The sequence below is a fragment of the Loxodonta africana genome, chromosome 25, assembly GCF_030014295.1.
Source record: "Loxodonta africana isolate mLoxAfr1 chromosome 25, mLoxAfr1.hap2, whole genome shotgun sequence".
Classification (NCBI taxonomy): Eukaryota; Metazoa; Chordata; class Mammalia; order Proboscidea; family Elephantidae; genus Loxodonta; species Loxodonta africana.
The window spans coordinates 2,692,170-2,707,877 of NC_087366.1; the positions used below are offsets into that span (position 1 = coordinate 2,692,170).

Genomic DNA, 15,708 nt, shown 5'->3' on the forward strand with positions numbered 1-15,708 from the left:
TGGAGGAACCAGAATGCAAGAGTGATGCCATATCTAATGTATTTTAAGTTAGAGGATCATTAAAAGTCAAATAATTGAATTTTTTTAAGAAGGAAGAAAACAGTCACTCATTAATTTATAAAGTTAAAAACTAGAATTTAAGACTTGGAATCATGCTAATAAGAAAATTCATGCCATCAAGAAGTTAAATATTAACACATGATCATAAAATTAAATGTAAATTAACTATTTCAAAAAATACTACAAAATAACTAAATAAATGCACTTTTGTTTTTATTTTTATGTTGAGATTAGGAGCTAAACTGAGATCACACTTGAATGAGAATCACTAATACTGCTCTCTTAAATTTCAATTCCATTCCACTACATAGCAATTCTTTTCTTTGTATTTCTGTTTGTTTACATGTTTTGTGCTCATCGTATATAGATTTTCTTTCTCATCATGTTGTGGAACAAACTGTCCTATGAAGAAAAACAATGATCTCAATCGTTGAGTATTTTTCAACTACTACATTTATGTAGAGATAATAACCTATGCAATGTGATTAAAGAAACCCTTTGAATGGGTATACCGTGAATTAGAGATATTTGGTTTTGAACAAAAGTCAAAATTGTAAATCCTAGTACTGATACCTGCAAATGTTAGCGTAAACTTTTAACCCTAAAAACACACTTCTTTAAGATTGTTGCAACCTCTTCTTTACTTTAAGTGTTTATGACAACAATTCTTTGGAAAACTTGCACCAAAAAAAAAGAACTCCAGAACATTTGATATAGACTTAGATATCAGACAACCTGTGTCTACTTTTCTGCCAAATATCTGAGGGAAGAATATTTTAAAAGAATATTAAGCTGTCATTCAATCAGCTACTGAAGGACTACACTATGCTGGTCATATGTTTACATGATCATACATTTTTTATAAAATTTGCTAAAGGGAGATATTTTTAACACATTAATTCCTACAACCATCTCTGTCATTCCAACTTTCTCTGCTTCACATTCTCCTGTCATGTCTAGCAGCATTGGAATGGCTATGAGAATTATGTATTCATAGTTTTCCTTTTTTTTTTTTAAGAAAGCTCCTCAAAATTGCATAAGGTCTGACTTCGAAAAACCTGTATCTGCCTCTAATCACAGAAAAGAAATCCAAACTATGATCCAAACCTTGTCTACAGTTATCTTATTTAAAATATGTTTATCATGTGCTTCTTTATTTGGTTTAATCCACTGTGTTCTCCCCAACCACACTATTCTATACTTCAATGAAAGCTCTGGAAAGGCAGGTCTATATTTTATTTCTCACTGTTTTCTCGTAGCCTATTTAACAGGTGTTTGTTAGCAGCCTAAATGAGTCAAAAGTAACTGGGCCCTCGACACACTAACCAGGTCTACCTCACTGCTGTAATACTCTCACTCTTTTCTCCACAGTATGTGTCTTAAACCTTTCCTCTCTGCACAGTGCTGCTCCTTCTCCTACCCCAAACACTGCTCATTCTCAGATGACATTGCCTCATACTTCACAGAAAATAGAAACCATCACCTCCTGCTTCTTTCCAGCATTCAATTTACAAAAGCCATTTTCCTTCTTTCCTCCTGTTACAAGGTTGAAGGGAGCCATGTTGCCACAAAGCCTGTTATCCCCACAGGAGCTCTGATTCCCTTTCCCTCCTGTAGTCACAGGGACATATCTACCTGCTGTATTCAATCTCTGTTTCCCTCTCTACCACATCCTTGTCCCCAGCAGTCAGCATGTTCTTATAGCTACAATCTTAAAAATAAATGAATAAATAAAACTTTCCATTGGTGCATAATTTCCTCTAGTCATATCCTGAACCTGTCACAGGAAAACTTCTACATACGGTTATGTCATATGCTTCTTCTCTTTTAACGTTTTCTTCTCTTCATGCCTACAACAGATTCATTTTTAGTTTCTTTTTTTTCCCCTCCTGATTCTCTGAATCCTCCTTTTTTCCATCTATGTTTTCACCTATTCCCTTTCTCTTTGAACTTTACATGTTGAAATATTTCAGGGCTTATGCCTACACTCTCTTCCTTTTCATTCTGTATGCTTCAATAATTAGATGTCATAACTCATAGGTTGATAATCCAAATGTTTATCATTTGACTAGACCTATAGTTCCAACTCTCCTGTTTATATATCTAATTTTAAATGACCATGAGTAGTTCAACCATAATGTTTCCAAGCCATAAGTTGTGGTATATCCTCCCGAAAGTGGTCTCTGTCCTACTAGCACCATCTTAGAAATTGGCTCCAGTGCAAGGAATAGCTTTTATGTGGCCTTTCTAACCGTGGTCCTATAACTTCCACAGAGTGATTGACTGGGCCACAGTCTTACAAGGGAATGGTATATCACTGTTATGGATTGAATTGTGTCCCCCCAAAATATCTGTCAGCTTGGCTAAGTCATGATTCCCTCGTACGATTGTATAATTCTCTACCATTTTATCATTTGATGTGATTTCCCTATGTGTTGTAAATCCTATCACTATGATGTAATAAGATAGATTAAACCCAGACCCAGTGCCCTTGAGTCGATTCATGGCAGTTATATTGATGAGCTCTATAAGATTAGATAGTGTTTTAAACCAATCTCTTATGAGATATAAAAGAAAGAAATGAACAAAGAGACATGGGGACCTCATACCACCAAGAAAGCAGTGCCGGAAGCACAGGCTATCCTTTGGACCTGAGGTTCCTGTGCTGAGATGCTCCCACACCTAGGGAAGACTGATGCATCACAAGGGTCTTTCTTCAGAGCCGACAGAAAGAGAAAGCCTTCCCCTGGAGCTGGCGCCCTTAATTCAGACGTTTAGCCTACTGGACTGTGAGAGAATAAACTTCTCTTTGTTAAAGCCATCCACTTGTGGTATTTCTGTTACAGTAGCACAAGATGACTAAGACAATTACTATTCAAATTGAGTGACTTGTAGTCTACCAAGAGGATTGGCCAGGTCGTGGTCCTGTTGAGGGGACCATGCCTTGAAATTGACAAGGAGTATTTACACAGAAGAGACAGCCCCATAGAGGTTCAGAGGGACCTCACTAACATTGAGAGCAGAGCACATCATTTCAGCATAGGTTCCCTGTGCAGAGAACCTCTTAGACCCAGAAAAGAGAGGTGTAACACTGAAAAAGTCACCAGATGGCAAGAAGCAGCAGCAAGTATAGTAGAGCCAAGCAGCAGAGAAGCAGCAGCAGCAGAGCAAGCAGCAAGAACTGCAAGATCAGCTGTGACCTTGCTAGCCCAAGGAGAGTGAGCACTTTTGGGAAGGAGGTTTGCTGATGAAGCAAGGTTCCTTCAGGCACTTGTTGACGGAGCTAAAAGAACTGTAACACTCGCCCATGCTAGACAGGGACCCGCGTGTGTCCCATGCTGAGGTCACAGGACCATCTGCATTGTGCAGTGAGGCAGGACACATTTGGCTCTCAGGTCGTGTAGGTCTGGGTAGCATGGTAGAAGACAGTGGCAGAGGCCTGGGAAGGCTCAGCTGCAGAGGTTAAGGATATGCTGTTCAGGGGTCTTCCTGTGAACAAATCGAGGCCCAGCAAGGCCCAGCATCAGAAGAGAAGACTCGGGAGCCATGAAGATGATGTGAACACAGCATCTGACCTGAACCACGGAGTGCTGACCCAGCAACATAAGAAGGGACGTGGGTAATTTGGGAAAGGGTAAGCATTTCCCCTTTGAGAATCTGTTGTTGTTGTTTATAGTTTGCTTTCTATAAATAATACTGATTTTCACTTTGTCAACACTATGTATGTCATGTGCCCAGCTCGATCACAGATGAACGAAGCACCCAAGGAATGCTTGATGCCACGTGTGTATGTGACTCATTCCTAGCAGTCTTATGGCTGCCTGGAAGTTTGAGGTATGACCTGTCTGCATGAGCAATGCAGAGAGACAGACAGATAGGCATACAATGGCATTGCTATTTACACACTTGATTCTGGAAAACAAAGCAAAACATAAAAGTTCCTTGACCCAGCATTTAGTGACATCGCCTCTCCTTTCTACCATCAGGTATGTCCCAAGTTTGTTCTCTGCTCTGCATATCCTCAGTCATCACCTTATCTGAATCCCCACCATTTCTCACTCTACAAGGACTCACTCCTTCCTGACTTGACTACACATGCACCATGTCAAGGAACAGCCACAACAACAACAAAAAACCTTTCATAAATGAAAGTCTATTTATATCATTGTTTTTTTAAGGGTTTTTTTTTATGTCTTTTCATCAAGCATAAAATTAACCCAATGCTAATATGCCCTGAAGTAACCTGGATAATCTTGCCTTTGCCTCCTAACCAGCCTCAGCTCATAAAATTTTCCCACGTGTTGACTACACCCATCTCACTCTGGCAATTTCCAAAATGTATTTTTCTTCTAAAGCTTTCCATATATTATTTCTTTTGTTTAGAATACTCTATATCCACCCATTTTTCATAGATTCAAAGGTACTTTCTATATGTGGAAAACAGGAAACTGTTTGGTAAAAACACAAGAGGTTTTCAGAATAGTCCAGAGAAGGTGTTGATATCTGAAAATGAAAAGTTCCTGGCAAGAACTGAAGAACTTTACACTTAAGGTGGGAAAGCAAAAGCAAAAACTCAGGAGTAAAGCAGCTGAAAAGGTTGCGACTAACCACAATTTGGTAATGGGTGCCTAAACAAAAAAACAAACCTGTTGTTGTCAAGTCAATTCTGACTCATAGTGACCCTAGTTTTAAATAATTTCAAATCTTTCATTTAAGATTACTTGGAAACACTTTATTTTTCCTGACAAATCTGTAATGTATGTGGCCCAAAGAAAACATTACTTTGATGCACTGTTTTAAAGATAGGCTATTTGAGCTTCAGGACACCATTTCCTACCAGTTAACATTAAATCAGAAGAAGACACCTTGATTTTAATCAGCGTTCCTTAAGGATGTCTCTGGATAATTCCGTTACCCCCCAGAGGAACATATACAGATTATATCACCCCCAATTACCCCAAAGAAACGAATACCAGGAAAAAAAACAACGACAGTACTTACCATAACACGTGGGTGTGTCAGACCAGCCATCATCACCACATACTATAGAGCCCGTGGTGCTCCCACCTGTGTTTTCATAGCCCGCGCTGCATTCATAGTCCAGCTGGTCACTGAGCTTAAACTTTGTGCCATTGCTTTTGGGTCTGGCGTTCACAAATGATGGCTTGTCACAAGATTCTAATGCATGATGAAATTGAGGATTTCATTTCATGTTACTGAATGGGCAAGCTGACTGAGTAAATACCATCCCAGAAGCAAAAATCTGTCCCAATTATGTGCTAATGTTTAAGTAACTTTTAAAAATAAGCGAAGAAGACCAAAGATAAATTGTTCTCCTAAAATCATTACAATAAAAAGGTATGTTTATGTATACAGCATTCTTCACATCACTTCAATCATCTGAAAAATTTATCTTAAGTTCATTTTCTCAATTCTGGTTATACCTGTGAGCTTGTCATATGCTTGTCATATAACTGGTAATAAAACAAGTCATTCAAAAAACATTTTTTTTTTAATTTAAGATACCAATCTTATTACCAGTTGAGATATACATACCAGAGAAAATGGATTAATTAGATATAAAGTTCTATATAATTGATATCTGACATTTTCTCTTCCTTAATAAAGTCTTATAATAGATATTTGATCACAATTTAGTATAAAACAAGTTGATATGAGAGCAACTTTTGTCATTTTTCTTTAGCCAGAGGCTATAGTAATCATAAAAATTAAAAAAACAAATTAAAATATAATTGCACAGTAGGGGAGATATCTCTTACTACAAAAATGTCACTGAGTGGCTTTGGGAAAATAAAGTGTGTAAATAAGGCAAAAGAAGCAAATTGTTCTTAGAGGATCTTTATAAACTTCTAGGTAGTAGAGCAGGGAAAACTTTCAACACAATAGAATTTAGCACTATCAAGAAATGTTTCTCTTCACTACCTAGATGTTTGTGAAGATTTTCCAAAAGGCCAGCAGGAATTTTCATAACTGGACCTCTCCTACAGCATTAATTCTATAAATTATAAAGGTCAAATCTCCTGGGATTCTGCACTATGGACTCATCTCTTCACTTAAAAACATGACATTTATGTCTAGGAGCAAGGACTCCAATATGAGAGGCTGGTCACCTAAACACAGGCACAACAGACAAGAAAGTTTCAACTGAAAACACACAAGTCTATGGCAGAATACACGAGGCTTCCTCAGCAGTTTCTAAATCACGAGATTGATTGAAAGTAGGAAAAACTTGAACTGAAAAGATGAAATGATCCTCCTTCGTATCAGTAATTACTCTAGAAAGGCAAGAAAAGACCCAACTATATGTACTATAATCACATATATATATATATATGATTTCTATATTACATACATAAATTTTACATATTATTTGTATAAAATTTCTGTATTCTATATATGTAATTTCTCAAAGGGTTTTATTTATCCTTACAAATGGAAGCATGTCAGCCCTACCTGCACCCTCCAATCCCGTACAAAATAATTAAGTTAAAGTAAACTTTTGTAAAACTATCATCAAGAAAATGACCCTAATAAATTACTTACTGATGCATACGGGTTGAGTTGACCACCCACTTTCCAAGCACGTAATAGATCCTGATGTTTTACCATCTGCTGTCATGTATCCTGATTTACACTTATATTGTGTTCGTTTATTTACTGGATATGAATACTCAGATTCAGAAAAAAATCCATTTGCAATAAGTGTATCTGATTTTGAACATGTTTCTAAAGGAAGAAGGCAGAAGGAAAAAATAGGCATATATTTAATAAACATTTTTTATTCCGTGTTAAATGATATGATAATATAAACATTTTTTATTCAGAGTCAAATAATATGACAATATAATAAAATAATAAATCATTTGTAACTGTAAATCTAAAGTAACTGTAATTATCCAAATTCTAGTGCCAGAAAAATAAGCTCAGTTTTATTAAATGTTTTTTGAAACAAGGCAAGATTTAAAACAAGCACTAAGAAAGAGCCAGTAACAACTAGCTCTAGCATGCTGTAGGATTCCAGATCCATTAAACAATTAGATTTCTAATAATTGATTATGAGGGGATTATGAGTGCTATTCCATAAAAGGATTATTATTTGCCATAGCATCAGCGCTGACAGAATGAGACGTTTCCCAGTCCTGCGTCATCCTCACTATCACTGGAATTTTCGAGTCTAACTTTACAATCATTGTAAAAACCTTTCTTACCAACAATCTCCCTCACCTTCGCTGGCCCACTTTTTCACCAAACACGATGTTGTCCTCTAGTGACGGATCTCTCCTAATGGTGTGTCCAAAGCAACAGATTCAGACAGTGTTCTGTTGTGATCCATAAGGTCTTCATCGGCTAATTTTTGGAAGTAGATGACCAGGTCTTTCTTTCTACTCTACCTTACTCTGGAAGATCTGCTAAAACCTGTCCACCACAGGTGACCTTGCTGGTATTTGAAATACCTGTGGCATAGCTTCCGGCATCATGGCAACATGCAAACCACCACAGCAGGTGGTAGTTTGGAGGAAATTTGTCACACTAAATTTCTAGTATTAGATAATTATATGTGTTCCATGTCAATGACTTCAGTTTCCATATTAAGCATTGGAAAAAATGCAGGAAATTAAAACCAGAGAAAACAGAAGAAAGAAAAGAATGATCAGAGCAAAAATTAACAAAGTAAAAAAAAGAAAAACATTAGGGCAATTAATGAAACAAAAAAGCCTGGATGAATAAAATTGCAAACCTTTAAATTGATCATGAAAAAAAGAGAGAAGACACAAATTACCAATGTCAACAGATGTTAAAAGGATAATAAAGGGATATTATGAACAATGTTATACCAATAAACTTGACAACTTAGATGAATTGTCAAATTGCTTGAGAGCTACAACCTACCAAGCCTCAATGAAGAGTAGATAACAGGGGTAAGTTGAATTTGTGGTTAAAAAAAAATTTCACAAAAGGAAAAGCCCAAGTACAGGTACCTTCAATGGTGAATTCTACCAAAGATTTAAGGGAGAAAAAATTATAATTCTAAATAGACTTGTCCAAAAATAGAAGGGGGGGAAATATTTGCCTTTTCATTCTAGGAAGCTTGCAATCTCCTGTTCCCAAAACCAAAGGAAGACATTAGAAATACTCTTATCACTACTATTCAATATTTTACTGACGTTTTGGTCAGTGAAATAACCCAAAAATAAGAAATAAAAAGCATCTGGATTGGAAAAGAAGTAGAAAGGTTTTTATTTGCAGTTGCCATGATGTCTTCATAGAAAATCCAAAGGATTACTAGAATTAATAAGTGGATTTAGCAAGCTTACAAGATATGATGAGATCAATAACCACAAAAAATCAATTTATTTTCATATACTTACAATGAACTACCAGATATTGAAATAAGAAAAACAACATTGTGTCCACTGGCATAAAAATATGAAATATTTAGGAATAAATCTGAAAAAAATGTGTGAAAGATCTTTACATCCAAAACTAGAAAATATTGCTGAGAAATATTAAAGAATACTTAATATATGAAGTGACATAATGTGTTCACGGGTCTGAAGACTCAAAAATCTTAAGTCAATTTTCCCAAAACGAATTCTACAGATTCAATGCAATCCTCATAAAAATTACTTTTTTTTTTTTAGTAATCATCAAGATTATTCAAATGGTATTATAGAAATGAAAAGGGCCTCAAACAACCTTTTGAAAGAAATAAACAAATTTGGAAGGTTAACACTAGTTTTTTTAACGTCAAGACATTAAAAAACTTGAGTTATCAATGCACGGTATTGTTGGTGTCAAGGTAAAGTTCATCAGAGCACGATAGAGAGTCCCAAAAGAGACCCAAACATCAACAGACAACTGATATTTTACTATGCTAAGGCCATTTAGTAGAGAGGAATACTATTTTCAAAATAAGGTGTTGCAACAATGGAATACCAAAATTCAAATTGATGAAGCTTACTCCATTACTCTCATCACATGCAAAATTTAACTTAATGTGAAACATAGACCTAAATGTAAACTGTAAAACTTCTGGAAGGAAACATAAAGTAAAATCTTACTACCTTGAGATAGGCAAAGATTTCTTCCATATGACATCAAATAAAACAAAAACCTTAGAAAAAACAGTTCGTGAAAGAAGAAAATTTATAAGTTGTACTTCATCGAAATGAAAAACCTCTGTTCTTCTAAAGGTAATGTTACAAGAATGAAAAGACAAGTCAGAGACTGATAAAATATTTTAAACCATGTATCTAATAAAGGAGATTTATTGAGTATACATAAAACCTTTGAAAACTCAATAAGAACAACACAGCTTAAAAAAAAATTGGCAAAAGATTTTAACTGACACTTCAACAAAGAAGATAATTAAATAGCAAATAATAACATGAAAAAATGCTTAACACCAAGTTATTAATATAATACAAATGAAAGCCATTTTAAGGTAAGTGTGTATATCTTTATAATGTTCAGAATAAAACAACTTTCTAAATGTTGAGGAACGTTCATACAGCTCTGATGTGAATGTAAAATGGTACAACCAGTTTGATATATACAGTGTTGTACTTCCTTATAAAGTTAACTGTATACCTACCATGTGAGCCAACCACTCCTCTCCTAAGTATTTACCCAAAGGAAATGAAAGCATATATTCAAATAAACACTTCTATACAAATGTTCATGAAAGCTTTAATTAAAATAGCCAAAACCTGGAAATATCATTCAATAAATGATGGATAGATATACAAATAATGGTATACCATATAAGATACTTCTCTGCTATAAATTGGATAAAGCATTGAAACCACATGAAAGGATCTTAAAGCAACTTTGAGTAAATGATACCAGACAAGAAAAAAGTACGTAGTATGCGATTTCATTTATATAATTTCCAATTTGTTGTGTCAATTTACCTAATCTTTTTTTTTTAAGCTGCCCAATTGTTTGGTCAAACAATAGTATAATTGCTGTTTTAAAGTGGTTACACGTGATTAAATCAGTTGGCCTCATTAAAGCAGATTACCTTCCATAATGTCGGTGGGACTCAATCAATCAGATGAAGTTCTTAAGAGCAAAAAGGGAGCTTCTCTGCAGTGTGTTCTGTCACCAGACTATAAATAGACCTTTAGCCAGAACACTCTTACTCTTTGCTCTCTCTGTTGCCTGATCTACAGATGCTGGGATACAAGCCAGCAGGTCTCCAGCATGTCACCTGACTTGTAGCTTTTGAACTTGCCAGACTCCCACAATAACATGAACCAGTTTCTTAAAATAATACTTTCCCTCTCTCGCTCTCTCTCTTTCTCTATGTGTGTGTACTATTTCTGTAGAGAACCCTGACTAAGATATAACCATAAAAAAATATTTATCAAATCTATAAGGAACAGAGCCCTTGTGGTGCAGTGGTTAAGGGTTTGGCTGCTAACCAAAAGGTCAGCCGTTCAAATACACCAGCCACTCCTACAGGATCACTGTCCTACAGGATCGCTGTCCTACAGGATCGCTGTCCTACAGGATCGCTGTCCTACAGGATCGCTATGAGTTGGAATCAACTCCACGACAATGCAATAAGGACCAGAAGCAGATAGTGTTTGCTCAGGAGTGGTAGGGATAATGGGATAGGCCAGGGAGGATGGATTCCAAAAAGGCATGAAGAAATTTCTGAGGGTGATGGCTATGTTCACTCTGTGGTTTGTGATTTCACAGGTGTATACATATGGGTCAAAATTTATCAAGTTATATATTTTAAATAAGTGCATTTTTTTTGTTTCAATTATACCTTCATAATGCTGTTATTGAAAACTTGTAAATAGCATTAACACAAAATAAAAGGCGCTTATCGTTAGTCTGCATAAAAACCTCAAGATTTAAAGACATGTGGACCAAAAGAAGCCCATTTAAGCATAAAGTAACAAATAATTTACAAGAAAATGAAGCATCATGCAAAGGTAAGAAAGCTGGAGTGGTTATGTTGTATCAAACAAAATAGACTTCGAAAACAGTAATGTTATTGTAGATAAAGATGGCCATCAAATTTTAGCTAAGGAACAAATGGTGAACACTAATATAATAAAAAGATCTATGCACTAAAAATCCTAAAAATCCAAACTGTGTTTAGGTAATAACGGAGTTTCAAAATGAAGGAAACAAAATAAAAACAGACAAAACTGAAAGGAGAAATAGACATACCTGCATTTATATTTAGAGATTTCAATACTCCTTCCCCAATAATTGATAGAACATGTGAGCAGGAAATCAGTAAGGAAATAAAAAGACTTCTAAAATATTATCAAGCAGCTTGACTTAAAGTATACACCAAGAATATATATTATTTTCAAGTGCATATGCTGGGCCCTTAAGCAAATCTGAACAAACTTCAAACGACTGACATCGGAGTACATTACATTACAAATTAATAACAAAAAATAGACAGCAAATAAAATATAGCAACTTAATACATTTTGAATAAACCATTTTAATAAACCATGGATAAAACAAAAATCACATAGAATATTAGGAATTATATTAATTGTGTGATATAAAATGGAAAATATCAAAATATGTAGGGTGCATTTAAAACAATGCTTAGAAAGACACTTTTGAATTCATTGATTACATTTAAAAAAAGTTTTTAATACCAATGATCAAAGATTCTACCATGGATATCTAGAAACTGAGGGATAAATTAACCCGAATTATGGAGGAAGGGAAACAAAAATATGAGAACAAAATATCAATGACATGGGAACTGAATAAAGAATAGAAATAAAACAATTAAAATAAATGTTAGATCTTTGAAAAGATCCATGAAATTATTAGTCCTGTAGCTAGAAAAATCATGAGAAAGGAAAAGCAAAATTTACCAGTATCAGGAATGAAGGATAAAACATCAGTACAGATCCCAAGACATTCAAAACTAATGAACATTTGTTTACCTTTAAAATTTGACAACTTTACACAAAAAATTACCAAAACAAATGCAAGAATGAAGAGAAAACATGAATTTATTTGTTTTTATTCTAAAAATAAATTTGTGATTAAAAATCATCCTGCAGTGAAATAGCCAGGGACAGAAGGATTCAGTGGTGAATTCCATTAGTCATTAAAGAAAAATATTCCAGCCCTACACAGAATCTTTTAGATAGTAGAGGAGAAGGAAACATTCCCTAGCTCATTTTAAGGGCCAACACTATTCTGCTAACAAAATGTAAAAAAGACACATACGAAAGAAACAACAAGCTGATTCCTCATGAACATAGACACAAATATTCAGAACAAACAATTATCAAATTAAATCCAGCAATATGTGCAAAATATAATACATCACAACCAAGGTGGTTTATCACTAGAAGGTAATGCTGTCTCGGGATTACAAAATCAACCAATGTAATTGACTCTATTAACAGAGTAAAGAAGAAAATTCACATGATCATATTAATAATTACAGAAAAAGCATTTGGAAGCAATTTTAATGTCCATCCGTGATAAAAATAAATACTGCCATAAAACTGGGAAAAAAAAGAACCTTGTTTAAAGTCATTATGGGTGTTGTGATGGTTAGAGTTGGTGTCAACTTGGCTGGGCCATGTTTTTCAGTGGCTTGACACTTATGTAATGATGTATTTTGGCACTTATGTAATGATGCAATTTGGCAGTTATGAAATGATGTAGTTATTCTGTTGTGATATAACGTAATCACTTCCATGATATGATTAGAGGTGATCAGCCAATCAGTTGTAAGGGGAGTTTCTTTGACGGTCTGCCCTGCATCCAATATATATGGACATTCTGGCAAAGCTCATTGGCTTTTGCTCATCGAACTCATCATCATCTGACCTCCAGTTCTTGGGACTTGAGCCAGTGGCCAGCCATATTGCTTGGCATCTTGAGATTCATTGTTCTCCACAACCTGTGGGCCAGCATCCTAGCATCTGACCTACAAACCTTAGATTCATCAGCCCTGCTGCTATGTGAGTCAGGAGAAGCCTCCAGCCTTAACCTGACCTATGGACTTTTGGGAATCTCCAGCCTCTACAACAGATAAGTCAGTTCCTTGAGATAAATCGTTCTCTCTCTCTACCTATCTATATACATACACTTCACTGATTTTTCATCTCTAGAGAACCCAGCCCAAAATGTATGGTACTTGGAGTGGTTCTAGAGAAACAAAATTGGAAGGATGAGTTTTCTAAATTGGTTCTAAAGTCTGGTTAGTGTTAAAGATATTGATGACTTTGCTACCAGTAATAAACACGGCATTACTAATCCATAGCATAAGGTGGCAATAGAAATACAGAAAATATCACCACCACTAGATCAAGTATGGGTGGGAGATGATCACATGTTTGATACTTTTCTACAATTTTGTCCAAATGAGAAGTATAAGGAAGCTAGTTGGTTGGTCCTACTTTTACTAGACAAAGTAGTGAAAGAAAGAGATGAGCTTAGGGTTTCAAGCACCATATAAACTACCTCTAAGTTGCCACTTGAGCCCTGAAAGAAAGGCTTATTTCCTGTAATAACACAGCTGATATTGCAGGAAACCTAACCCACAGTCTTATTGTAAGAGTGGCTGATTTTCAACACCAATTGAGTTTCCAGCCTCTAATAGTGCCTGAAATTAAAGTGAGGGCATTGATCGGGAAGAAATGGAATTCTGAAACTTGGGATGGGGATATATGGGCAGATAATCAGGGAGCTGAGGACACTGAGCCCCTAAATTCCATTGAATCACTGCTGCCCACTGAACCAGCCTCTCACTCCCATCTGAAGAGATTACTCCATGTTTGTCTGCTAAGCCATCCTCCCCAGTAAAACCATTATCCCCTCTACCCCCATCTGATGAGATTAAACTGACTGTGTCTAAAGAACCTTTATATGAGATAACCCCTGGGGCTGCATCTGAGTCGTTGCCTGGGGTAAATGCCTTACAAGACATTGCTGAATGTTTGCAAAACACATCCCCACCACCCATTTTTGCTTCTGCACCTATAACTAGACTTAAGTCCCAGCAAGTCCCAAAAGCTGAAGACAAAGTGGGACCTAGGAGCAGGTATGCTACACTCCAAAAGAACTGCTTTTCTAATATGAACACACAGGAACCTGGGGAATATGTGTGGGAATGGCTATTTAGGGTGTGGGATAAAGGTGCAAGGAGGATAAAGTTGGATCAGTCTGAATTAGTTGACCTGGTCCCACTAAGCACAGGTTCTTCAGTCAATGATTCAGCTTCAGAGGTTAAGAAAGGATCTACTAATTTATTTGGCTGGGCCACTGAAGCATGGATTACACAGTGGCCTATGCTAAACCAAGGTGAAGCACCAGACATTGGTATACTGAAGAAGGTATCAAAAGGGTCAGGGAAATTGGCATGTTAGAGTGAATTTATTAGACTCACAGATCCACACACAGAGTGTCCAGAGGCCATACTTTCACCACAACAGTGAGGAACAATTTTGTGAAGGGAACCCCAGTATCCTTGAAGACTGCTGTGATTGCTACCCTATGTAAGTCAGATTTGACAGTGGGAGCTCCCCTAACTGAATTAAGACACCTAACTACAATGGGTCTGACTGGACCATGTGGTGGTAGGGGCCAAGTGGTGGTACTCAATCAACAAAGATGAGGTGGGTATGGTTACTGTAATAGAAAGTAGACTCAAAACAATAATCAGTATATTATGACTTGTATGGACTTATGGCAGTGGCTACTTAGTCATGGTGTCTCTAGGAGTGAAAAAGATGAGAAATCTACTAAATAATTACTTGGTCTGTACAAACAAAGAGTTTTAGGTCAAGTGAATGAAAGGCTAACTCGAATGGCCAGAATAGATAGTAAGGGCCCCTCAATCAATTCCCAGATTTGAGAAAGTTTACAGACCCACAACCCCTTGAATGAAGGGGAGGCTGGGCCTCCTTGAGGAAGGACCCACTACACAGAGCAAAAATTTATACAGGTATTCTTTCTCCTAGCCTTCCCCAAAAGGAGAGTAACTGTTCATTGGGGAAAAGGAAATATTCAGACTTTTCAGGGATTGTTGCATAGTGGCTCTGAAATAACAATAATTCCAGGAGACACAAAACATCACTGTGGCCCTCTAGTCAGAGTAGGGGTATATGAAGGTCAGGTTACTAATAGAGTCTTAGTTTAGTTTCATCTCACAGGGGATCCAGTGAGTGTCCAAACCCATCCTGTATTGATTTCCCCAGTTCCAGAATGCATAATTGGAATACATATACTCAGCAACTGGCAGAACCCCCACACCGAATCCAAGACAAGTGGAGTAAGGTAGGAAAAACTACTATTGTGGTAGGAAAAGTCTGATGGAAGCCATTAGAACTGCCCCTACTTAGCAAAATAGTGAACCAAAAGCAATATGGCATTTCTGGAAGGATTACAGAGACTACTGTCACCATCAAGATTTTGCGGAACGCAGAGGTAGTGATTCCCACCACATCTCCATTCAACTCGCCTATTTGGCCTGTGCAAAAAACAGATGGATCTTGGAGAATGAGAGTGGATTATCATAAACTTAACCAGGTGGTGACTCCAGTTGTAGCTGCTGTTCCAGATATGGTTTCATTCCTTGAGAAAATTAATATATTTTCTGGTAACTGGTATGCAGCT

At 36.3% G+C, this 15,708-nt stretch overlaps 1 protein-coding gene across 1 annotated transcript in view; it reads right to left on the reverse strand.

Moving 5' to 3' along the window:
- CFH (complement factor H) overlaps nucleotides 1-15,708 on the reverse strand; it is a 107,041-nt gene that overhangs the window by 19,666 nt on the left and 71,667 nt on the right. The window contains exons 10-11 of the mRNA XM_003410825.4: nucleotides 6,625-6,807; nucleotides 5,062-5,238 (exon numbers count right to left, since the gene is read on the reverse strand). Of these exons, the coding sequence (XP_003410873.1) occupies nucleotides 5,062-5,238; nucleotides 6,625-6,807 (360 nt within the window). The remainder of the gene's footprint in view (nucleotides 1-5,061; nucleotides 5,239-6,624; nucleotides 6,808-15,708) is intronic.